This window comes from Rattus norvegicus, chromosome 15 (genome assembly GCF_021556685.1).
Source record: "Rattus norvegicus strain SHRSP/BbbUtx chromosome 15, alternate assembly SHRSP_T2T, whole genome shotgun sequence".
Classification (NCBI taxonomy): Eukaryota; Metazoa; Chordata; class Mammalia; order Rodentia; family Muridae; genus Rattus; species Rattus norvegicus.
Window position 1 is genome coordinate 46616977 of NC_141548.1, and position 27166 is coordinate 46644142.

General features: G+C 39.7%; 1 protein-coding gene across 1 annotated transcript in view; it reads right to left on the reverse strand.

The window, feature by feature from the left end:
• Positions 1–8519: 8519 nt before the first annotated feature.
• Positions 8520–27166, reverse strand: part of Ssxbl1 (SSX family member B like 1) — a 40627-nt gene continuing 21980 nt past the window's right edge. Inside the window, exons 6-7 of the mRNA XM_087586864.1 lie at positions 10364–10395; positions 8520–8717 (exon numbers count right to left, since the gene is read on the reverse strand). Of these exons, the coding sequence (XP_087442990.1) occupies positions 10384–10395 (12 nt within the window). The 3' untranslated portion in view covers positions 8520–8717; positions 10364–10383. The remainder of the gene's footprint in view (positions 8718–10363; positions 10396–27166) is intronic.

Consider the following 27166-nt stretch of genomic DNA (forward strand, 5'->3'; position numbering starts at 1 on the left):
TCTTGACCAGCCTGAGCTATAGAATGCTCTTCCTCCTCCTCTTCCTCCTCCTCCTCCTCCTCTTTCTCCTCCTCCTCTTTCCCGTCATCCTGCTGCTGCTGCTGCGGATGATGATGATAATGATGATGATAAGGAAAAGAAGGAAGAAGAAAGGGGAGGAGAAAGAGAAACAAAAATATTAAGCATATTTTTATGAAATTTTCTAATATACAACTACTCTAGGGACCATGACTCTTACCTAGCATGTGACTTGGGAACCTGGTCACCAACTGTTTTGAATGGAATATGTAGGATGGAGTATTGGGTACCATTGCTTTCTTAGCTCAGTACACAGGCCTCTGATGTGAGATCGCAACCATGTTCTGAATGGTGCCATCATCCACAGAGATAACATTCCCTAGCATTTCTCTGACATAAGGCACACTAGTTTTACTTAGAACAATGATTAAGTGTTCCACAGTTGCAGTGGAAGATGTCTGAATTACAGAACAAGCTGAATTTAGAGTTTAATTAAAAACCCAGTGAAGAATAGAAGTGAGGGAAAAGAATAAAGACAGAAACTGTCAACGTGGATATTTGGGGAAGCTAAGAATTGCCAGAACCCTGCATAATGCTGCAAATGCCTGGTCTTCCTCATGCCTCTCCAGAAGCCAGAATATTACAGAAATAGAAGCTGTAGCAAGAGAAGGAGCACAGGGCTCTTGAATGGGAATGCACACACAGCTGCAATTCCTCCAGTTCCCCCTTGCTGTACCACTTCCCATGTCTCACTGAACGATTTCGTCTCAGATCTCATATGGATAATAGTGAGCTCTAATGTTGTACAACAAGCAAAAGCCAACAGTTGACTCAAAGATGGCTTCATGGGGAACAATGACAGTGTACATTGTACATGTGTTTGTAGAGTGCCTACATTGTTCCCTATAAACTCCAGCTTCTCTGAGCTAAAGGTCATCGGAAGAAAGATCCCTGTGAGATGATCACTTTTTAAGAATCACATTACCAACAGTGGGAATGAAACTGGACCTTGACGCAAAGTTCATCAACTTTTTTAACCTCAAATACAACTGTGCGGCTTTTGTGTGCTGTGATTTCTGGAAGGGATGCTGGGAAAACCACCTCCTCCAATATGTGTCTAATATCATTTTAAGTGCATTTTTGTAATTCCACTAATTATTTTTTTTAATTTTAACTTTATTTATATACGTGTGTATATACAAGGTGTGTACAATACCAACAGAGGCCAAAGGAGGGCATTAGATGCCCCAGGATTTGAGTTAAAGGAGGTTGTGAGTTCCCAGGTGAAGGTGTTGAGAACTAAACTCAGGTCCTCTTGCAAGAGCAATGATCAGCACTCTTACATGCTGAGCTAGCTCTCCATTCCCATGTTAGTGCTTATGAAAGCTTAATGATATTGCAAACCTCAGTGACACATGAAGAAACCAAGGCCCACTGGCATTGTTCGGGTTTGGGACACTTACAAGTAGGTCTGTCCAGCTCTTGATCCCTCACTGAGGAGACGCAATTCACTGGGAGTTCCATGTAAAGTTGTCATTCCAAAGTGTTAGCTGGGGTATTTTTCCTAGAGAGAACACTCTCTAACACCAAAGCAGAAGAGAAAAATTCTGCCACCTGCCTAACCTAAAAATCTGCATTTTAGGCATGGGGAAAATATCTGCAGCAGGATACAATGTCCCTTTCCCCAACCCGTTTCCATTTCTGGTGGCCATCTCAAGAAATTGACTGCTGGAGAAAGACCCAGAGAAGTGGGCAAAGGGATATACCAGGACTGTATTGCTGACTTTTCCTGTTGCAGTGATAAAACCCTCAACAGAAACAACCTAAGAGCGGGGCATTTGCTGTTCATAGTTTCGTGTCCAGTTCATACTAGTGGGAAAGGGGTAGTAACTGCAGTTGCCATGGTAACGAGAGATGGTGGTGAGGATTGTTCACATGTGGTAGAGTGATCCCAGGCTAGAAGTGAAACAGGGCTATACCCCTCTAATGTTTGTTTGGAGCCTTAACTTCTAGATATTCCCTAAACTTCTAAGGCAAAGGCAAAAGCTTGTGATCAAACACATGAGCCTGTAGGGAGAACCTCATATCAGACCAAACAAGAGTTAGATGTTTACCAGTATGTCTGTCCAGCTCTTGATCCCTCACTGAGGAGACGCAATTCACTGGGAGTTCCATGTAAAGCTGTATTTGTGATAGTGCCAAAAATCCAGACTGGGAAGACTGACCCAGTTTGGGTTGACTTCTTTAGATTTATAGATTAGCTGTGGTTAAATACACATAATGCTGTACTGTGTTTTCTGTGTTTACCTTATTCAAGAGCTTAAACAGACTTTTCAAAATTCATTACTTAAGATTTCAGATGAATGAAAGACCTTACTTGTCCTCTGACCAATTGTTTTATGTTCTGAACCAGACAAGCTGACAGAAGAAGGGTTGCACAGTGCAGGAAAACACCTCACATCTTATGTGTCCCATGTGTCCTGTTGGTGAGGAGGAGAATAAGGAGACAGTTGAGCACATGCCCTCCTACAGATGGGCAGATGAGAATGACACAGTACATGTCCCATATTCTTACCTTCTAGGGAAGATGACACCATATGCTATGTAGGGCCACCCAGCCTACATGGAAATGCTGAGCAACCAGGGCTGTAGGAAGAAGACTTTTGGCATCAGAAAGGGAAATGGAGCCTAGTTCCTGTGAATGACTCACCTGAGTGGTTCTGTTGATGACATGGAAATGAATCACAGCATTCCTAAATGCACAGGAACTGAGAAGGAGGGCTCTTTGACCAGAGAGCCACATCTGTGGGAACAGAATAGGGAGAGAATGCCACCACCATGCCTCCGGAACCAAAAGCACCCAGAAACTAAAAAAATTCACTTAATTGTGTCTTTCCACCACCCCGGAGTGAAGAGAGAAGGCACAAATGTATCACAGCTCTGTGGATGGGTATCACCTGCCCTCCCTCTAGGTAGGAGCATTTTGCTAGGCTGTAAGTGGAATGGCAGCTTGATCACAAACCAGACCATCTTTGCTGATCAACTATCACAGTTTAACCAACATAATACATAATGAAAGGTGTCATGTCTTCTTACAGGGAGCCCAACAGGACATGGCATAGTTAAGTACTTAGCCTTCCAAATCCAGGGTTGGAGGGCTTGTTGGCAGGTCATAAGCAAAAAAGTATCACCTTGTGAAAATGCAGGTAATTCAGCTGCTAACAAACAATCATGGCTTTTTAAAAAATGTATTTACCAAGCTAAAAATCAAATAGTTTCAGCTTACCACAGGTGGAACCTGTATTTGAACAAGAATTTAAGACTCTGAATTGTTTTTGTTAATGAAAGGCTCACAGCCCTTTCCTTGCATTTCTTTTGATACTCAGGAGCTTGGGATATGTGGCTTTATATTCTTTTCAGTTATCCTTCTTCCAATCATAAAGTCAGCACATAGCATTTGCCCCACAAGCACTGCATCCTATTCTTAGCTGTTTATGTGTCTCAGTAGGTACAGGGCTGTTAGTAAAGCTAAGAGTATTCAAATAGAAAAGAGTGTTAACCCTTCTACCCCTGGTACCTAGAGTTGTTGACATGCACTCCTGTCAGTGTGTAACTAACATTTATGCAAATATTGTGTATGAATGACAGACATTCACATATTCATAAATTCTATTCATTTTGAACTGAGCAATAGGAAAGTCATATTTGAAAGTGGTTCAGTAGCAGAGAAAATGAGTGCAACTGAATATTTAAAAATGAGAGAAGAGTTTGAAAAGACTTAAAGATTAGAATTTGACATGTGGTGTTTAGTTTCTTATGTCAACTCAATTAAGTCTTCATGTTCAGACATATGTTCAAATATTCTTCTGCATATTTCTATGAAGGTGTCTAAACACAAAGATAAGACTTAACTTAGTGGACCTTGAACAAACAGATTACTCTCCTTTTGTAAGTTAGCCTCATCTAATTACCTGAAGGGTTTAGCCAAACAAGACTGACTTGCCTGAGTCAGGACATCCAATGGACTGCCTTTCAACCTTTCTTGAGTCTTCCAAGTCTTCTGCTAACTGTATAAGATTTTTGCACCTAACCATCTGTAATTATTATGTATGGGGGATCCATGCCACCTCCTCCTGCCCCCGCCACACTTTTGATTGTGTTTCTTTGCTGTATTTATTGATATAGAGTATATCTTGAGTATAACACTCTCCTTACACATTGACGGGCTCCTTTTTCCACTTTTTTCACTTTAGGTGAAAAGTAGAACAGTTGTTCATAATAGTTTAACCAAGATTCTCCCACCAGCCACATTCAGCAATCTGTAGGGTATGAGAGTAAGAATACTACAACAACACTCATGAGAGCATCAGACAACTGCATTCACCCAAAGAATACAAGGAGGGGAAACCCAGCCTTGAAGAAACACTTAAGAATAAGTAAGTCAATGGGATGACTACTAGGGAGCATTTACAGAAGAGAATTTCTACATGAGTAGGTGTTCAACAACACCAAATAACCCCTCCGTCCCACCCCCCCAAACAAATTAACTATAGAACCAGGAACAAAGCATGAGACAGTAACAGATGTCTTTCTCATAGTTTCTATGGAGAGATAAAGACACCATTGAGCAGAAATTATTCATAAATATGTATTGTTTGTAAAGCTATGCTCTAAAGGTAGGGAAATAACAGGCTAATAGTCCCCTCTAATTAAAAATAATGTTGATAGGCTGGAAAAATCCTGGAAGAAAGAGAGCTAAGAACGTGGAAACATGGAGTGGAGAGGGCCAGAGGGAGAGAGGTAGAGGAAGGCAAATAGGGAGGGAGAAAGATAGGGAAAGAGGTAGGGAGGGTCTAGAATGTACAGCTTATATTACTGGGCTTAAGATGAATTCAGTAAAATTGTGTCATACATGGTGTATGTTTCTCTAGCCCTCTGAAGATCAAAATTCTTGTTTAATAGAAGGATTTTTAAATAATGTATACATGTGGTTTAAAACATGATATTTTGACTAGAGTCATCTCTGTTGGGTTCTGGGAGCCTCTCTTTTCCCTGGTGTCTGGGACCCTCCAGTGGCTATTCTCAGTTCCTCATGTCTCCCTGATACATATTTTTATTTGGTTTTCTGACCCTTTCTACCTCTCTTCCATCCCCTCCAGTACTTGATAATACCCCCTTAGGTCCTCCCCCTCCTGTATCCATCCCAGGTCCCCTTCTCCCTCTACCTCCCTCAATGATCATTTCCCCCCTCACAGCAGGACTGAAGCAACTACACCGTGGTCTTCCTTCCTCCTAAGCTCCATATGGTCTGTGGATTGAATCCTGGGCATTGTGAGCTTTTGGGCTAATATCCACTTATCAGTGATTGCATGCCAAGTGTGTTATTTTGTGACTGGGTTACCTCACTCAGGATATTTTCCAGTTCCATCCATTTGCCTACGAATTTCATGAAGTCGTTGTTCTGAATTGCTGAGTAGTACTCCATTGTGTAAATGTACCACATTTTCTGTATTCATTTTTTTCTGTTGAGAGACATCTGGGTTGTTTCCAGCTTCTGGCTATTATAAATAAGGCTGCTGTGAACAGTGGAGCATGTGTCCTTATTATGTGTTGGAACATTTTGGGGTATATGCCGAGGAATGGTATAGCTGGGTCTTTAGATAGAATTATTTACCAATTTTCTCAGAAGCAAGCAGACTGATTTTCAAAGTTGTTTTACCAGCTTGCAGTCCCACCAGCAATGGAGGAGTCTTCCTCTTTCTCCACATCCTCAACAACATCTGCTGTTACCTGCATATTTTATCTTAGCCATTCTTACTGGTGTGAGGTGGAATCTTAGATTTGCATTTCCCTGATAACTAAGGATGTTGAACATTTCTTTAAGTGCTTCTCGGCCGTTCGATATTCCTCAGTTGACAAATCTCTATTTAGCTCCACTTTTTTAATAGGGTTATTTGACTCTCTGGCGTCTAACTTCTTGAATTCTTCACATATTTTGGATATTAGCCTTCTATCGATGAGTAAAAATCTCTTCCCATTCTGTGGGTTGCTGTTTTGTCCTAGCCAAAATGTGCAGAGAAGGAGGAGACAGAACCTGCAGAGACCACCTCTAGCAGATAGGTACAGTCCTCAGTGGAGAGATTGGGACACCCACCCATCTCAAAGTTTTTAACCCAGAAATGTTCCTGTCCAAAGAAAGAAAAGGGGGGTGGTGGAGTAGAGACTGAAGGAAGGGCCATCCAGGGATTGCCCTACTTGGGGATTCATCCTGTTTACAGACACCAAACCTTACACTCTTGCTGTGGTCAAGAGGTGATTGCTGACAGGAACCTGGGGTAGCTGCTCCTTGGGAGGTACAGCCAGCAACTGATCAGTGCAGATGAAGATGCTTGGAGCCAACCATCAGACTGAACTCAGGGACCCAACAGGGAGCTGGTGGAAGGACTGGAGGAGCTGAGGGAGATGTCAGCCCCTCAGAAGAACAACATCAACTGGCTAGACCACCCAGCGCTCCCAGGGACTAGACCACCAACCAAAGAGTGTATAGGGAGGGATTCATGACTCCAGATACATCTGTAGCAGAGGATGGCTTTGCCTGACAGCAGCAGGAGGGCAGGCCCTTGGTCCTGTGGAGATTTGATTCCCCAGAGTAGGGGGATGCTGGAGCAGTGGGGGCGGGAGAGGGTGCGTGGGTGGGGGAGCACCCCCGTGGAGCAAAGGGAAGGGGTGAGAGGGTGGATGTAGGATGGGAAGTTTGTGGAGGGGTAACTGGGAAGTTCGATATCATTTGAGATGGAAACAAATGGAGTGATTAATAAAAGAATTAAACACGATATTTAAAAAGCACATCTCCCTCTGACCCTTGCCTGCTTGCTCAGTTACCCACTGAGAATGATTGTGTCCTACCTCCTTAAAGAACATTTCAGAGTCAAGTCATACAAACTAAGACAATTAAAATATATTTTGACTGAATTCTTTTTAAACAGTGGCACTCTTGCATTTCAAGACACTATTTAATGCATATTAAATTTATTATGTTCTTTTTTCTCTTACCATATTGTTTTTAACATCATAACTTAAATCCACCAAGATATTTGTTCAACTTTTCCAGCAGACTTTCAGTTGTGCAAATGGCTAGGCTAGAAGAATTTTACCTGCCTACTTCAAAGATTTGACTCTGAACAATTTCTCTTCAGATACCTGACAGATTGCACATAGCCCAAACTTTCCATCATTATAGCGATACTAAGGCCAAATTTACTTCCCTAATAGATCAAATTTCTCCAATCAAGTTTATATTATGCATAGTTTAGTGTATTATAAAGTTGCTGATAAAAGTTTTGCTAGGATAGACTTTCTGAACAATTTGGAAGAAATTGTTCTCCCATAGAGAAGAAACGTGAAAAGTTGCTGTTGACTTCAGAGAGGAGCTGACAGCTGGAGAATGGTGAGGTCTGCTGGTGTTACCCCAGTGAGTTTTGCCCACTGGGAGAACCCTGAATCACTGTTGCTTCTGTGTGACCGTTGGATTCTCTCTTCTCTATCACTGTGCCTACCTTTTTCTTGTCTGTAAACTTTCTCTGAGACTGTGGTCTACTCTCTGTGTTCTACTCCCACCTTCTGGGCTGAGATCCTGGTTCTGCTTGCTTTGAACCTGTTAATACTATATTTGCTAGCTCCTTCATTGTGTTTTTCTGCTCTTGAAGCCCCTGGTGACTCATTTCCAGTAACAGATTATTTCTATAATCAAAATGCCCCGGGACTGTAGATCTTGTTTGTTCCAATCCTCCGAATAACCTGCTCCAGTCTGCCTGTATTTTCTAAGCTGACCAGTGATGGGCTTTGTTCCTGGCTTGTATAGGGTTTACCAAGGGGACACAATTAGATGATAGGAAGATGTAAGAGTGTATGAGTATAGCCAGGGCATTTTCCATTGCACATTCCATTCAAGATCTCTATGAGCTGGCTGTCTTCCCTTCTGAAGACAATGCCTATATGAGTGTCTTTCCCAGACAACATCCTTTTCTGTGGATTCTTGCAGTGAACCCGTCCCATTTTATGCTGAACTTACTGCAGATAAAACTTCTCTACTTTCATCAAACTCGTGTGCAGACTTTTGTTCCCCTAAGCTCTGTGCACACTTTTGCCAACACTTCCCTTGTTTAACTCTTCAAATTACCAAGCATCATCCTTTGCTCTTTCCCTAGAAATGTAACAGACATACATGTTTTCTCTGGATTTTCTTTATTTGCATGTCTATTTTCATGTATGTAAAACAAATATCAGACTTCTTCTGTCTCCCAGTTAAATGCCTGAGCCCCAATGACAACCACTGCATCCTCCATCAGGTTACGCATGCATGCAGCACTCAAGAAAAGGGCAAACTTTTCTCTGTGCCTCAGTTTCTCGCATTATATATAGGGTTAATGCACACATACAAGAAGAGACCCCAATTACAATAGTTAAAGTTGTCCTCAAGATGAAGAGGCAAAGAGACAAGGCACACTGAGGACAGTTTATTACCAGCATGGAGAGCAGTTGCTCTGCCTTTGACCTTCAGCTTAACTCTGCAGGAACGAGTGGGCAGGCTGCTGCCCCAACATGCATCTGTATCTCTGCTGTCAATGAAGAGATTGTTTTGTCTTCCTGAGATAACTTTTGAAGGTAGGGGATAAGGACTATGACTAAACACTGGGAATCTGAAATTGAACAGGGTTAAGGAAGAAGTATTATTCACAAAGATAATATAGGGACACCAGGAAATCAAAATATGAAAGTATAAACTTCAGTTTTATCACACAACTCAGTTTCTCTCAATGTCAAATTAAATAAGTAACAGTGAAGTCTCCCTTGGTTTATAAAACACTTAAAAATTGAGAGGAATGCTGTGGACTTTAATGCAAAGCTAAAAAGAGAACAGGAGGCTTTGTAGACTTTCATGTGGTGAGTGCTGTGTCTCTGAAGTTCATCTGTGGACCCATCTCAAAATCAATGTTCTGGAACGCATATTGACTCTAAGTATCAAAGGCAAGCTGTAACAGGAAGACGCTTCAACTGGGTTGCTATTAAAACCCTCACCCCTGCAAACTAGTCAGGCAGGACAGAGTGAAGGCTGGCTTCTAGCAAGACTCCCATTTTCCCACTCTGCTTCCTCTGTCAGAAAGACCTGCTAGGCCAGGGAAGAGGTCTTGGATCATTTCACTCATTTCCTAGAACATCTTCTTCCTCAACTGCAGTTATTCAGCAATATTCAAAAACTGGGTGGCTGTCCATAGATAGAGAAAGTCAAGAATTCAGGGTAAATTTTGACTTGAAGATGTAGAGATTCAGGACAGTGACCATATAAATTTTTATATTTTACTTTACCTGTTCATCTTGAAAATCTCTCTGGACGTCAATACAGTCAGATAAAATTATTTTAAATCAGCATATTTTTTAGATGTATTTATTTTATGTGTATGATTGTCTTGTCTATGTGTAGGTCTGTGCCATATGTGTGCCTGGCAGCTACTAAAGTCAAATGAGATATAAGATCCTCTGAAACTGGAGTTACATGTGGGTGTTGGAATCGAACCTTGGTCTTCTGCAAGAACAAGTGGTCTTAAACGCTGAGCTGTCTCTAGCCTCAAGATGGGTTTACATTTTCATTTTTAAATTGTAAATGAGTCCCAAAGAGGGAAGTTCAAAGTCTGGAGTGACTGACAGGATTAACAAACAGAAGAGTTGGCTAACTGTCCATTTTTTGTTAGATTTTGGTTTGTTTTAAAAAAATGAGTTAGAAATCAGTAAAAACTAATTTCCAAAATAGAAATAGCAATAAACATACTTACCTGTCACTGTAAGGTGATAAACTTAATGGTAATCCTTCTTCTTGTAAGATATACACACATACATATTATATGTACATATACATGTATGTACCTAGCATATGTGTACACATATACATACATGCATAGACAAATACACACTTAAAATATGTCAACCCCACGTCTTAAAGCCAGTGACCCAAGGATATTACCTCATAAAGATGAATAGAAACATACCTCCTAGTGCTAAGAAGGGGCTAGTAGTCTGTATTAGAATTCACATATGCCCTGAGCAGGCCTATATCACCCAATACTTCTATAAATCATATATATTATTAGAACCCCCATATTTACATGGCCATACATAATATTACAAAGCATATTGCCAGCAATTCTTCATTTAATTGGACTTAAATTCGTAGAATACACTCTTTCTGTTCTCCCAGTGTAAGCTAAAAGATCATTAAAATTGAGAGAAGTCCTCATTCATGATCATTCCATTTTTTGATTGTTCCTTTCTTTTTACTTTTATTTCTTACCTGGTAGAGTATTTCATGTGTCACGTATAATTCTATGAAATAAAAATTCAAAGTATCAATTCAAAACCTCTATGAGATTTACATTAAAAGGATTACATTTAACATTTATTGAAATGTAGTGTGTGTGTGTTTGTGTGTGTGTGTGTGTGTGTGTGTGTGTGTGTGAGAGAGAGAGAGAGAGAGAGAGAGAGAGAGAGAGAGAGAGAGAGAGTCAGAGGACAACCTGTGGGAACTGGCTCTCTCTTCTCACATTGTGGGTCTCAGAAATCAAACTCGGGTGGTCAGTCTTGGTAATTAACCTTTACCTATTGAGACACTTCATCAACCACCAAAATTAAGATGAAAAACACTTCTTAAAAATCTGCAACTGATGTGTGCAACTGATGGGGGCATCTCCAGGAAAAACACCTGGGATAAAGGAGGTACCCAAGAATCAATGGGGGTGTCCTTAGCTGTAACTTACAGCATTGAGGATATGAAACATGGAGAGGCCACCTCCTGCAGTCATGCAGGAATTAATAGGGACACCAACCCACCCACAAAACTTTCAACCCAAAGTTTAAGCTGTCTACAAGAAATGCAGAAACAGGGCATGGAGCAGAGACTGGGGAAACAGTCAACCAATAACCAGCCCAACTTGAGACCTTTCCCATGTGCAAGCATCAATCCCTGACACTATTAATGATACTGTTATCCTTACAGACCAGGGTCTAGTATGACCATCCTCTGAGAGGCTCCACCCAGCAGCTGACTCAGACAGATGCAGAAACCCATAGTCAAACATTGGAAGGAGATCAGAAGAATAGGAGGATAAATTGCAACCTCTAAGGGGATAGAAACTTCACAGGAAGACCAACAGAGTTAACTAACCTAGACCCATGGGTCTCTTAGTGACTGAACCACCAACCAAAGAGCATACACAGGTTGAACCTAGGCCTCTCCAAACATGTTAAGCAGATGTGCAGCTTGGTCTTCATTTGGGTCTATAACAACTTGAACAGGGGCTATTACAAAAGCTGTTACCTGTATGCAGGATATGTTCTTCTAGATAGGCTGCCTTGTCTGGCCTCACTGGGAAAGGATGTGCGTAGTCTCACAGAGACTTGATGTGCCAGGGTAGGGGAACACCCACTAAGAAGAGAAGGGGGTGCAGATGGGAGGAAAGATTGTGGAAGGGGTGACTGGGAGTGAGGCAGTAAGCAGGATATAAAGTGAATAAGTAAGACGATGATGATGATGATGACGACGATGATGATGAAGATGACAACGATGATGATGATGTCTTCCTAAAAATTCTTACACTATGCTTAGAGTTTTGTCAGCAAATTTAAGCAATAACCACACCTGTACACTTGTGTTCAGAAAGTTGTAAAAGTCCATGTGAGCCTCATTCCCATAGTGAAAGTAAGAGGGAGGGAGATGGAGATCATATGCTTAAAATATTACTGACATTAAAGCAAGAGACTGAACTTTCTGGACACTTTCAAGCATGTACTAGAGTCAACATCAAGCAAACACATGAAAAGTTGTGGAAAGCCAGCCACAAACCCCACACATTCCACAGGAACCCATTTCCAATGTAAAACTGTAAGTGCCATATTTTCTCCTTAAAAAAGTCTTAATAGTTAATTATGGAATCTTAAGGAAATTTACAGTTCCAGATATTAGACTCCCTAGGCTTATCTTACTCTTGGCCTAAATAACTTTAAAGTGTCTAAGTCAGAGGTTTTTCAACCTGTAGGTTGCCCTTTTAGAGGGGTCACATGTCAGATATCCTACATATCAGATATTTACATTAGGGTTCATAACAAGAGCAAAATTACAGTTGTAAAGTAGCAGTGAAAATAATTTTATGGTTGGGGTCACCACCTGAGGAACTGTATTGAAGGATCACAGCAGTAGGAAAGTTGAGAAGAACCATTGCTTTAAACATTATACACAAGCTCTTTCAGTACCACCACCCATCTCATTCCCAACAACAAAAATGCTGTGAAGTGATTTGACATGTTTTGATGCTTCTCATTGTTATTGAGTTACTCTCAGAATTACTGATAGTTGTGAAGTAAGATTATTCAAAGTCCAAAGGAAATGTGTGATATTTCTGAAAGAAGCAATAATTAAATTAAAAGCATGATTTGCCAATAGTGAGGAAAATTAATAGACTATGAGACATGCGTGGTAGAAACTGATAGTAGAGCTTTGTGTCTTGCATTAAGTCATTCTCCTCTTGCTAAAGACATTGTGTTGTGGCAGATCCTGGGAATAGTGCATAAGGAAGCAAAATCATTTACTCTGTTTATAGTATTGCTTCTGGCCACTCAATTGACAGGAAGTTATTATTCTCATTCGTCCTCAGTCCATAAATGTCTCTGTAACATTAGTGGCTGCTTATTATATTATCTATGGGCCATGCAGTAGAGACTTTAGATAAACTAGAAATAGATGGTCCATAGTTTTCTATTGAGCCTTCACATTTTACTTCTCATGTTTTCACCTTCAAGAGGCAGTGAGTAACAGGACACTGACAGCCTATAAAGTAGTTGCCAGTTTTTACCTATAGCTAGCTCCCCAGTCAAGAATTTGAGCTACTGATTTTGGAAGAACATCCTTGCAGTTCTATACTTATCAAAGACCAGTGGTTACTGAAATAACTGTTCCCATGTGGAGAATTTGAGCAATAGTCATTAGAGACTGTATTAAGGACCAAATCTTCTGCATTTGTCTAGAGCCCAAAATCATCCTGGAGTTTTACTATGTTTGTATATTTAATTACATTGTTTACTGGAAATGAAGGAAGTCAAGGAGCAGTTAATCTGAACTTCCAGTAAAAATTCAAATGAAGGGTAGTGAGAGTACATCACATGCTTATTTCCCATGAACAACTGAGACATTGATCAAAGCCAGTAATCCTCACTCCTGACTGAACACTCTCTCTGGAGAGCCCTTAAAAATACCAATGCCCAGACATCATCATGTCAACTGAATTGGAATCCCCAAAAGTGAAGATCACATTTTCCTATGTATTTAAGATTCCCCTAATAAGTTCAACACTATGGGGGCTTAATCTCAGCCTGTTGGCCCATCAGGCTACTTGGCCAAAGTATTCAATTTAGGAAATGATAGGATGATGGCTTTGTTTCTCTACTTCTTCACCTCATTTTGGAAACACTCACTTCTTGTGGAATCCATTGCTCGTGCTTCCTTATTTCATACTGTCACTCTTTCCTGAAGTGCCTGGTCCCATTGTACAGCTATGTGACTCAACAGGGGTGAGATAGAATGAAAGGCTGTTCTTCAAACTTGCCTGGGAAAGTCACCCATGTGGAAACAGAAAACAGACTTGCAAGGACATCTACCCTCAACCAGACAAGGTCTGGGGTGTTTTCCAGGAAGCCATTATTTAACATTTTGAAGATTTAGAAAGCCTTAAGTGTTGTCCTCTGTCACTGATGACTGTCTAGGTCACCAGGCTTGAGGCTACAGCACCAAGAAAGAATAGCACAAACAAGCTAGCAAGATAAGAGTTTCCTGGTACCTGCAATGCAGAGCCCACCGTGGACTTTGTCACTTCAAGGAATGTCAAGCCTTCTTAAAGAACTGGAAACTGTTAGAGATGTGTACTTAATCTTACTGAAAGTGAAAGAAGCAAAACTGATTTGATTCTTAAACAGCATTCTCCCATGTATATACTACTACTACCTACTCAACCCTGTTTCCTGTTTAATGCTTTCTTTTCCTTTAAATCCACAAAACAGGTGGTTTTTCTAAGCATTATTTATTTATTTTGCATGTATACAGCATATTTTGACGATATCCATGGCTCACACTCCGGAATTCCCCCTGGACCCCTATAACATGTTTTCCTCCCAAATTCACAGTCTTTTTTTCTTTTGTAACCCAGAGACCAATTAATGCTTCCACTATGCATGTGAAGATTGGGTCATCTATTGGAGCATTGACAACCTGGAGCTATATCACCAAAGCAAAACAATTCTCTGTGCCTTCACAACATTGATCTATGACCAATAGGTTCTCAGCTCATGTTGAGACTGTATGAGCCCTTCCCCAGTAATGGAATTTTGACTGTATTGATCTTGAACAGATCATTTTCAGCTGACCACAAATACTGTGACTTCATAAATACAATGGCCATGCCATATTCAGAAGAGTGTTTTGTATCTCTCTTCCCTATCCTCTGTCTCTATTTTCATCCTTTCTTTTTCTATGTTCTAGGAGGCATTGAATAAAATAGATGTCCCATTTAGGGCTGAGCATGCAACAGTCACTTATTCTAAAAATTTTGAGCAGTTACAAGTCTCCACATTAATTAAAGTTCCTGCCCACAAAAGAGCTTTTCTGATCACAGTTGGGAGTAGCAAAGATTTATAGTATAAACGTAAGTACCAAGGTGCTAATCTGACAATGCAACCATTTAATAAAACAATAGTAAGTTTCCCCGTAAGACCAATAGTTTCCCAGCCAGCATCTTTTGACCAAGTTTATAGTAATAAGTATGAATTCTCTCCTAGGAAGAATGCCTCAAGTCTGCCAAAATGTGTTTCATTATCCCATAACATTGCACATTTTGCCCAAATCAGTATTATAATATGCAAAGTCCAGAGCGTGTAAGAACACTGATGAATTTTTGCTTATATAACACCCTCTGGCACTAAGAAAAATAGCCAGAAGGGAAGAAGATTTCAGGTAAGTTTCTACTTTGATTTCTTTCTGACCTATAACAGGAGTTTGTGGGCTTTTCTGCAGTAGTCGGAGTCATCCAGTATGGTTGGAAACTAAGAGCAATGTAGATAGTCTCAATAGTTTGGGAGAGTTCTAGGGGGTCTTCCTACAGAATAGATGAGAAGTACAGGTTCAGGTCAGAAGACACCTGGCTTTCTTTCTACCAAGACCCCCCCTCTATTCTGTGATAGTTGAAATCATTCTGCAGATAACTGGTTAGGAAAGGCTGCAGAGGCTCACATTGTTTCATTCAACTATGCTTCAGTAAGTTTATGTCAGGCTTGAAAACTATTATTCTGTCTTCCAAGACCCAGGACACGTTGTCTTACTATAAAGGCCCAGCCTGGTTCTTCAGTTTTGAGGGAGTCTGTGGTAGTCATAACCTCCTTAGTAACAGTTTGGCAGAAGCTTTTTACATGAGTGCTCTTTACATGGATGCATCTCCTTGCTGCTCTCACTGTAGACTGGCCAGAATGTGCAACTCCTCTCTGCCTCAGAGGCAACATGCTTCTTGTCTCTTTAGTTTCGTGAAAGGCTTCACTAAGTTAATTCAACCAGTGTATATATTTAGTGAATCATTTAAAAAACAAAAATTTGTATGCCACATTTGTGAAGTAATTGGTAAAACTGTGTTTTTCCGGTGAGTTCTAATGAAATTTTTTGTTGTTGCTGGAAAACCACAGGCTATCATGAGTGTCCAGTGCCTCAGCACAATAAGACTCTTTAGGAGCATCCATCCTGCCTCCTCCAGAGGGTTACCCACCAATGGCACCCCCTGATGCATTGCTCTTCACAAGTGTAGTCACAGAATTTCTTCACCTCACTTTAAACACCACAATTGTTCAAGATGTGAGGATAAAGGATATCTATCATTTATTTCTCTCATTTCTCTTGACACCTTCCCCTGTTTTATCCCTACCAATGTCTTCCAGAAGTATGAGAGAATACATACTCATGCAAGCCCATCCTAGCCTTTTCTCCCCCCAAAAACAAAAAGGGGTCAATGAAAGAGCCCTCTAGAAATTTGCATTCACAATTACTCATTAGCATGACTTAAGAATTTACATACAATTATGAGTTTTTCTATGGATGTCTTGGTGATAATCAAAATAAGATCTAACCTGTGGGTTGAGACTTGCCTAGCAGATATTTACATTATGATTCATAGAAGTATCACAATTACAGTTATGAAGAAACAAGATAATTTTATGATTGGGGGTCACCAAAACATGAGAAACTCTATCAAAGAGTCAAAGTGTTGGGAATGTTGGGAACTGCTACACTAACTAAAACTGAATAGGAAAAGCTTCTACCAGTGTGGAGTCAAATCCTTCTTTTCTCCTCTAAGAAGCTTCTATCAAAAGTGCGTACATAAGTATGCACATGTTTGTGACGGTTAGAAGACAGCCTTGGCTGTCAGGACCTCTCATTGGAACCTAAAGCCTGACAGTTCAGTTAAGATGGCTGGCCAGTCAGAGATCTTTCTGATTCTGCCTCCTAGTGCTGGAAGTATAAGCATATGTCCACATCTGGATTTTAATGTACATGCTGAAGACCTCCTGTCTGCACAGCAGGTGTTTAAATGGCTGAACCCATTGGCCCAGTATTCATAAAAATATGTTTAAATAGAGATTTGTGAACAGTGAACTCAGGACTTCACATCAGTCAGACAAGTGTCCCCTACACTAAGCAAGACCTCAGCTCAAGCCCTTACTTCAGAGTTTATTCTTCCTCTTCTTTCAAATGATTGTTTATGACTCTGTGTATTTTTCAGTAAAATATTTATCTTCTTCCTTTCTGTATTGAAGAATAGAGTTCTGGGTTGGTAAACATTTTAAATAAATGCCCAGCTGCTCACTGATAAGTTTGGGCAGAAAAGTCACCTTCATGATATTTAGAAAAATGACAAGGAGTTGGAAAGTTCCACTTCTGGAATTGTCCTGATATGGAGAGGAGTAAGTAATGATTAATGGATATTAACTCAGGAAGCAGAATGTCTAAAGTTATAGGCTTTGACACCTTATATTGTAATGATTCTGCAATTATATGCCAGATTTCTTACCAACTTGGAAATGCAATGTTACAGAATAGATATCTGTATATGATTAGGGTGAGAAACAAGAACACAGTTATGAGTATAAAGAAATGTGGGAGAAGCCACCACAGTGACAGACTCTAATCTCTCTTCCCTGACCCCTTTGGAATACTCAGCACATGTCCCCATAGCCACCTCAACCTCTCATCTGACTTGACAAGCATGTTTCTTTGACTTTCTGTGGCTGCTGGGAAAACAAGCATAACTATGCCATGCCTCATCACAATTCTGAAAGTGCTCACTAATCTTTAGTCAAGAAACTCCAGGAAATATGCTGATTTTTTCTTTGAAAACTTGAGTTCATAAATTGGCACAGACATTGAGAGCTATTTTTAGCCTGGATTACCACCATGTAATACCTTGAAGAAAGTAACTGAATAAAACCCCTTTGTGTATTTTTTTACTACATTTTTCCTTTTATTTTTGATATTATAATAACATCATTTCCCTCTTCTCATCATTCAGCCCAAAGCCTACCATGTGCTCCTCTTTGCTTTCTTTCCAATTCATCAATAGTTTTTTCATTACTTGTTATGACATGTGCTCTTCTCTGGACAAGACTGTTTCTCCTATTCTCCATATTTCTTAATTGCCTGAGTAGGGCTCAGGTCTTGTGGGTTTTCCCAGTCCACTTTGGCACGTCTATTGTTGTTGTCTTTTTTCATCTCATCTTTAAGTAACTATGTTGGTAAGACTTTATGGGCATAACTTCTGATATCACTAGGAGACACAATCACACAGCAAACTCCTTGATCTTCTGAGTTTTCAATCTTTCTTCCCCATCCTCTGCTATATTCCTTGAGTACAGGAAATGTTTTGTATTCATTGGGATGAAGTCCCACGAGTCTCCATTTTGATTGGTTGTGAATTTCTGTAATCATTTCATATGACAAAGATTCATTTCCTCGATGAGGAGTTCACATTTTCTTTAACAATACATCTGTTGGTGGACATTGTGGCTGATTCCATGTCTTGGATATTATGAATAGGCAGGAGTAAAGGGAGATGTGCAACTATCTTTGTAGTCCTTCAGGTATGTACCCTGGAGTAGGATCGCTATACTGCTCGAAAGTTCAAATTTTAGATTTGCTGAGGAACCTCCATACTGACTCCACAGTAGTTAGACTAAATTGTGGTCCCACTAGAAGTGTATGAGGGTTCCTTTTCCCAACCTCTCCACCATCATGCTCTAATACAGGTTTGCTTTGTGAAACCCATTCGGACTATTACTGGAATAGCAATGCAGGTTTAGTTTTATATAGATATATAAAAGCTCTCTCTCTCTCTCTCTCTCTCTCTCTCACACACACACACACACACACACACACACACACACAGAGAGAGAGAGAGAGAGAGAGAGAGAGAGAGAGAGAGAGAGAGAGAGAGAAACTGTCTTTTAAAAAGCAATCATAGCAGCCATATTTATAATAGCCAGAAGCTGGAAAGAACCCAGATACCCTTCAACAGAAGGAATGGAAACAGAAAATGTGGTACATCTACAGAATGGAATATTACTCAGCTAACAAAAGCAATGACTTTATGAAATTCATAGGCAAATGAATGGAACTGGAAAATATCATCTTGAGTAAGGTAACCTAATCACAGAAAAACACACATGGTATGCACTCATTGATAAATGGATATTAGCCCAAATGCTTGAATTACCCTAGATGCACAGAACACAGGAAACTCAAGAAGGATGACCAAAATGTGAATGCTTCACTCCTTCTTTAAAAGGGGGAACAAGAATACTCTTGTGAGGGAATAGGGAGGCAAAGATTAAAACAGAGGCAGAAGGAACACCCATTCAGGACCTGTCCCACATGTGGCCCATACATATACAGCCACCCAATTAGACAAGATGGATGAAACAAAGAAGTGCAGGCCAACAGGAACCAGATGTAGATCTCTCCTGACAGACACAGCAAGAATACAGCAAATACATAGGCAAATGCCAGCAGCAAATCACTGAACTGAGAAAGGGACCCCTGTTGAAGGAACCAGAGAAAGGACTGAAAGAGCTTGAAGGGGTTCAAGACCCCATATGAACAACAATGCCAACCAACCAGAGCTTCCAGGGACTGAGCCACTACCCAAAGACTATACATGGACTCACCCTGGGCTCTAACCTCATAGGAAGCAATGAATGGCCTAGTAAGAGCACCAGTGGAAGGGGAAGCCCTTGGTCCTGCCAAGACTGCACCCTGAGTGAACGTAATTGTTGGGGGGAGGGCAGTAATGGGGGGAGGATGGGGAGGGGAACACCCATATAGAGGGGGGAGGGGTAAGGAGGATGTTTGCCCGGAAACCAGGAAAGGGAATAACATTTGAAATGTAAAGAAGAAATGCTCAAGTTAATAAAAAAAATGAAAAAACAAAACAAAACAAAACAAGTAACCTTACTAAAGCTCAAAGCACACATTGCACCTCACATAATAATAGCAGGAGATTTCAACACCCCACTCTCATCAATGTACAGATCATGGAAACAGAAATTAAACAGAGACATAGACAGACTAAGAGAAGTCATGAACCAAATGGATTTAACAGAAATCTTAGAACATTCTATCCTAAAACAAAAGGATATGCCTTCTTCTCACCACCTCATGGTACTTTCTCCAAAATGGACCATATAATTGGTCAGAAAACAGGCCTCAACAGATAGAGAAAGATAGAAATAATCCCATGCATCCTATCAGACCACCATGGTTGAAAGCTGGTCTTCAATAAAAATAAGGGAAGAATGCCCACATATACATGGAAGGTGAACAATGCTCTACTCAATGATAACCTGGTCAAGGAAGAAATAAAAGAAAGAAATTAAAGTCTTCTTAGAATTTAATGAAAATGAAGGTACAACATACCCAAACTTATGGGACACCATGAAAGATGTGCTAAGAGGAAAACTCATATCTCTGAGTGGCTGCAGAAAGAAACATGAGAGAGCATATCAGCAGCTTGACAGCACACATAAAAGCTCTAGAACAAAAAGAAACAAATACACCCAGGAGGAGTAGAAGTCAGGAAATAAACTCAGAGCTGAAATCAACCAAGTAGAAACAAAAAGGACTATACAAAGAATCAACAGAACCAAAAATTGGTTCTTTGAGAAAATAAAAAAGATAGATAAACCCTTAGCCAGACTAATGAGAGAACACAGAGAGTGTGTCCAAATTAACAAAATCAGAAATGAAAAGGGAGACATAACTACAAAACCAGAGGAAATTCAAAGAATCATCAGATCCTTCTACAAAAGCCTATATTCAACAAAACATAAAAATCTGCAGGAAATGGACAATTTCCTAGACAGATACCAGGTACCGAAGTTAAATCAGGAACAAATAAACCATTTAAACAACCCCAAACTCCTAAAGAAGTAGAAGCAGTTATTAAAGGTTTCCCGTTGGGGATTTAGCTCAGTGGTAGAGCGCTTGCCTAGGAAGTGCAAGGCCCTGCGTTCGGTCCCCAGCTCCAAAAAAAAAAAAAAAAAAAAAAAAAAAAAAAAAAAAAAAAAAAAACCCAAAAAAAAAAGTTTCCCAAACAAAAAGAGCCCAGGTCCAGATGGGTTCAGTGCAGAATTCTATCAGATCTTCTAGAAGACCTCATACCAATACTATCCAAACTATTCCACAAAATTGAAACAGATGGAGTGCTACCGAATTACTTCTATGAAGCCACAATTACTCTTATACCTAAACCACACAAAGGCCCAACAAAGAAAGAAAACTTCAGATCAATTTCCCTTATGAATATTGATTCCAAAATACTCAATAAAATTCTTGCAAACCGAATCCAAAAGCACATCAAAACTATCCTCCTTCATGATCAAGTAGGCTTCATCCCAGGCATGCAGGGATGGTTTAATATACGGAAAACCATCAATGTAATCTACTGTATAAACAAACTGAATGTTGTTGTAAAAATATAAAAATGTAAAAATAAAAAAATAAAAAAGTAAGGTTGTCTTTTTCCTTGCTATGTCCTGCACCGTGGTGTCCCAAGATATCTGCTAGATATCTTGGTGGAAACACATCCAAAATCTGCAGTGGACCAGACCAGTTGCCCCACACTCCATTACATTACTTAAATCTATACATTAAAGAACACACAACACAATAACCTTTGATCAAATTGGTAAGATATAATTGCCCACTTAAACATACAAAGCCTAGTACCGTGCATCCTTTAGGAACATTAATAACAACCTGTAAATACACAGAGTGAGATCTTAACATCGCCTGCCATATTTTCCTGCCATGGCTTCTCTCCCTCTCCTCTTCCTGTCTCCTTTCTGTTCTAGTCTCCTTCTCTTCCTTCAAACTTCTCTCCCGCCCATACTTCCTTCTCATCCAGTGACAGACCTCCTCCTATCTTGTACCTGCCTCACCTATAACATCATCCCACATTTCACCCTTTTTGTCTAATTTAAAAAAACTTTTCTCTCAAGTATAAGCTGAGCACAACTATTATCATTTTGTAGTTAAGAGCATAAAATATATCTAACACCCAGTCCAACACTATATCAGTTAAACAGAACATTTAGTTATCCATTCCAGCTTAAGAAAGGCTTAAAATCTGTATTATATCTTGGCTAGCTTGTATACTATCTCATAACTATCCAATAAAATATGTATATTTAGAGTTAAACAGCCTGATCAGCTATGAGACTGTAATGTCTTCAACCACATCAGAAATCTGGGAATGACCAAATATCTATACACAAAGGAAGCCTAACATGACTTCCAGAAATGAGTGGTTGTCGAGACAAATCTACACTAGCACAGTCCCCTGTTAGCCACATGTGAGCCCAAGTCTTCAGCCTTAGGCCCTAAATAACTGACAGACTCTTGAAATTCAGATTTTGAAGGGCTGATCACCCTGTCTTGGCAGGGTTTATCAGTCAACTATTCTGCATAATTTGTCCTTTTCTGGACAGTATTAGTCTGCAGATGAAACAGGCAGTTTTGTACAGTGGCTGCCTAGCCACAAAGTATTGCCTCACCTGGAGGTAGAGGTGTTCAAATTCTTCGTTAAATCCGCCAAAGGGGAACTGTTAGGAGCAGATATGTCTCAACAAAAAATAAATAACTTTAAATTTCAAATTTTGTGGATTTCTGACATTTTTGAAAACCATCTACCTATATAAGACAATCTGTATTGTTGTCTTTATATCTCAATAATATCTTGAAAGTTCTCTCACTAAGTCAGTAATGTTTGTTATTTGGCCCTTAACTCACATGTGTAATCAACTCAGAAGTTTGTAATGACATCAATAGAAGGACTGTCTCTAAACCTTGTACTTTTAAACCTTTAACAAATTAATTCTATATCAAAACAAAGATATAATTTTAGCTTAGTTAACAAATGAGACTACGACTGTATAACTCAATCTAGCTAATTCCTCCCTGTTAAATTACAAACATTTCTAAATTCATAAAAAAACAACGTTAGAATAACCCCTTTCAGCCCCCCAAAGTCCAGGGAATTGGGGTGACGACTCCTCTATAACTTATTCAAGCTCTACATGAGCTTTGAAATTGCTTGGTGATAAGTGGTAGGAAGAATGAAGCAAATTCTGTAGCCAATGTGTCCTGACTGGACCCAGCTGAAAGTCCTTGAGACCAGGAATCCAAGTAGGCACACTCTGTAAAATACAACTCTCAAGACAAAAGTTTAGAATTGAAATCTCTTTTTTTTTTATTAACTTGAGTATTTCTTATATACATTTCGAGTGTTATTCCCTTTCCCGGTTTCTGAGCAAACATCCCCCTAATCCCCCCCTCTCCACTTCTTTATGGGTGTTCCCCTCCCCATCCTCCCCCATCGCCGCCTTCCCCGCAACAATCTAGTTCACTGGGGGTTCAGTCTTAGCAGGACCCAGGGCTTCCCCTTCCACTGGTGATCTTACTAGGATATTCATTGCTACCTATGAGGTCAGAGTCCAGGGTCAGTCCATGTATAGTCTTTTAGGTAGTGGCTTAGTCCCTGGAAGTTCTGGTTGCCCTTCAAGCTCTTCCAGTTCTTTCTCTGATTCCTTCAACGGGGGTCCTATTCTCAGTTCAGTGGTTTGCTGCTGGCATTCGCCTCTGTATTTGCTGTATTCTGGCTGTGTCTCTCAGGAGAGATCTACATCCAGTTCCTGTCAGCCTGCACTTCTTTGCTTCATCCATCTTGTCTAATTGGATATATATATATGGGCCACATGTGGGGCAGGCTCTGAATGGGTGAAATCTCTTTTTCTTTGATTCTCCTGCATTAATTTTTTCAGGCGGTCTACCTCTATCAAATCTGATCATTATGACTCTGTGAGGTTTCCAGAGCCTAATCATCCTTTTTGAAAACAAAAAGTCAAATTCTTTCTCCCAAAATACTGTGCTCCTTAGTCTGTAACCAGAAAAGCTTGTATCTTGCAATCTTTTCCAGAGTAATAATATAACCATAAAACTCAAAGTCACACCCATTAGGTAGATTAAACAATTTTTTAAAAAGGAAGTAAGCTAAACAATGAGCCTGATAGGCTTTTGCTATGACATCAGGAAATGAACTCAAAGTTCCCGTGGAGCCCACATTAGGAGAATTTAAGCTTCCTATTGTGGAATATCAAAAGTAATTACAAACCCTCGCTAGCCAGCATCAATGAGCCCTATGTCTTTAGTGGGGTAATTCATAAAACAAACCAAATACCTTCTATCAATTCCAATATCAATAAGCAACATATCAAACCAGAACTTTTGCCCAAAATATCTCAATCTGTTAAGCTCTCTACCCAGAGCCACAGATTTTTATTTAACCTTAATAACTTATATAATATATGTCTGCATTCACTCTCCCTGGTGTTACAGACATTCATCACAACTCTCTACTTGGAGTTAGTGACTAATTTTTCCCTATCTAAGTTCTGAACCATGGATGAAAATCCCCACCTGTTTCAGGTAATCTCTTTACTCTCTTCTTTCTAAAATCAAACTTAATCACTTTTTAATAATACCTGTAATTAAGAAGTAGCTTGTCTAACTAGGATTTCAACCCAAAATTCCCGTGGAATCCACGTTAAAAAGAATATGAGTATCCTGAAAGACTTTCTAAACAACTTTCTTTAAAAAGCAACTTTTAATCTCTAACTCTATGAGCTACCATTACTTATCACACAATAGGGGACCTACAGCCTGCCAGCCCAGGCTGCTTCCCCTTTTCTTTGTTTGAATTCCCGCCCTTGAGATATCACGTGACTTAAGATGGCTCCCACCCCCTCTTACTTGGAAAATAAAATTTTCTCTCAACTCTTAAGATTACTAGTGAATTCTTGCCCATCATCTTGGTCTGCCATCTGATGTTGTAAAAATATAAAGATAAAAAAAAGTAAGGTTGTCTTTTTCCCTGCTAGGTCCTGCACCATGGTGCCCCAAGGTATCTGCTAGATATCTTGGTGGAAACACATCCCAACTCTGCCGTGGCCCAGACGATTTGCCCATACTCCATTATATTACTTAAATCTATACATTAAAGAACATACAACACAATAACCTTTGACCCACTTGGTAAGATATAATTGCCCATTTAAACATACAAAGCCTGGTACCATCCATCCCTTAGGAACATTAATAACAACCTGTAAATACACAGAGCGAGATCTTAACATCACCTGACATATTATCCTGCCCCAGCTTCTCTCCCTCTCATCCTACTGTCTCCTTTCTGTTCTAGTCTCCTCCTCTTCCTTCAAACTTCTCTCCCACCCATCCTTCCTTCTCATCCAATGACAGGCCTTCTCCTATCTTGTAACTGCGTCACCTATGACATCATCCTACAACTGAAAGATAAAGACCACATGATCATTTCATTAGATGCTGAGAAAGCATTTGACAAAATACAACACTCCTTCATGATAAAAGTCCTAGAAAGAACAGGAATTCCTAGCACATACCTAAACATAGTAAAAGCCATATACAAAAAACCAATAGCTAATATTAAACTAAACGAAGAGAAACTTGAAGAGAATAACACTAAAATAAGGGACTAGACGACTCTGCCCACTCTCGCCCTACTTATTCAAGTTCTTGAAGTGGTAGCCAGAGCAATCAGACAACAAAAGGAGATCAAAGGGATAGAGATTGGAAAAGAAGATGTCAAAATATCACTATTTGCAGAAGATATGATAGCATATTTAAGTGATCACAAAAGTTCCACCAGAAAACTACTAAAACTGATAAACACCTTCAGCAAAGTGGCTGTGTATAAAATTCACGCAAATAAATCAGTAGCCTTTCTCTACACAAAAGAGAAACAAGCCAAGAAAGAAATTAAGGAACCGACACCCTTCATAATAGTCAGAAATAATATAAAATACCTCGGTGTGACTCTAACCAAACAAGTGAAAGGTCTGTATAATAAGAATTTCAAGCCTCTGAAGAAAGAAATTGAAGAAGATCTCAGAAGATGGAAAGATCTCCCATGCTCATGGATTGGCAGGATTAATATAGTAAAAATGACCATTTTACCAAAAGCGATCTACAGATTCAATGAAATCCCCATCAAAATACCAATCCAATTCTTCACAGAGTTAGACAGAACAATTTGCAAATTCATCTGGAATAACAAAAAACCCAGGATAGCTAAAACTGTCCTCAACAATAAAAGGATTTCCTGGGTAATCACTATCCCTGAACTCAAGCAGTATTACAGAGCAATAGTGATAAAAACTACATGATATTGGTTCAGAGACAGACAGAGCAGTGGAATAGAATTAAAGACCCAGAAATGAACCCACACACTTAAGGTCACTTGATTTTTGAGAAACGTGCCAAAATCATCGAACCGAAAAAAAGATAGCATTTTTAGCAAACGGTGCTGGTTGAATTGGAGGTAGCATGTAGAAGAATGCAGATCGATAAATGCTTATCAACCTGTACAAAGCCTAAGCCCAAGTAGATCAAGGACCTCCATATCAAACCAGATACACTCAAATTAATAAAAGAAAATGTGGGGAAGAATCTCGAAAACATGAGCACTGGAGAACATTTCCTTGAACAAAACACCAATGCTTATGGTCTAAGATCAAGAATTGACAAATGGGATCTCATATTACTGCAAAGATTCTGTAAGGCAAAGGACACTCTTGTTAGGTCAAAATGGAAACCAACAGATTGGGAAAAGATGTTTACCAATCCTACAACTGATAGAGGGCTTATATCCAAACTATACAAAAAACTCAAGAAGTTAGACTGCAGGGAGTCAAATAACCCTATTAAAAATGTGGTTCAGCAGTTAACCCCATAATTTCTAAGGAAATAGAAGCAGTCATTAAAGGTCTCCAAACCAAAAAGAGCCCAGGTTCAGACGGGTTTAGTGCAGAATTCTATCAGACCTTCATAGAAGACCTCATACCAATACTATCCAAACTATTCCATAAAATTGAAAGAGATGGAGTACTACCGAATTCCTTCTATGAAGCCACAATTACTCTTATATCTAAACCACACAAAGACCCAACAAAGAAAGAGAACTTCAGACCAATTTCCCTTATGAATATCGACGCAAAAATACTCAATAAAATTCTGGCAAACTGAATCCAAGAGCACATCAAAACAATCATCCACCATGATCAAGTAAGCTTCATCCCAGGCATGCAGGGATGGTTTAATATATGCAAAACCATCAATGCAATCCATTATATAAACAAACTGAAAGAACAAAACAACATGATCATTTCATTAGATGATGAGAAAGCATTTGACAAAATTCAACACCTCTTCATGATAAAAGTCCTGGAAAGAATAGGAATTCAAGGCTCATACCTAAGCATAGTAAAAGCCATATACAGAAAACCAGTTGCTAACATTAAACTAAATGGAGAGAAACTTGACTCTTGAATCAGGGACTAGACAAGGCTGCCCACTCACTCCCTACTTATTCAATATAGTTCTTGGAGTTCTAGCCAGATCAATCAGACAACAAAAGGAGATCAAGGG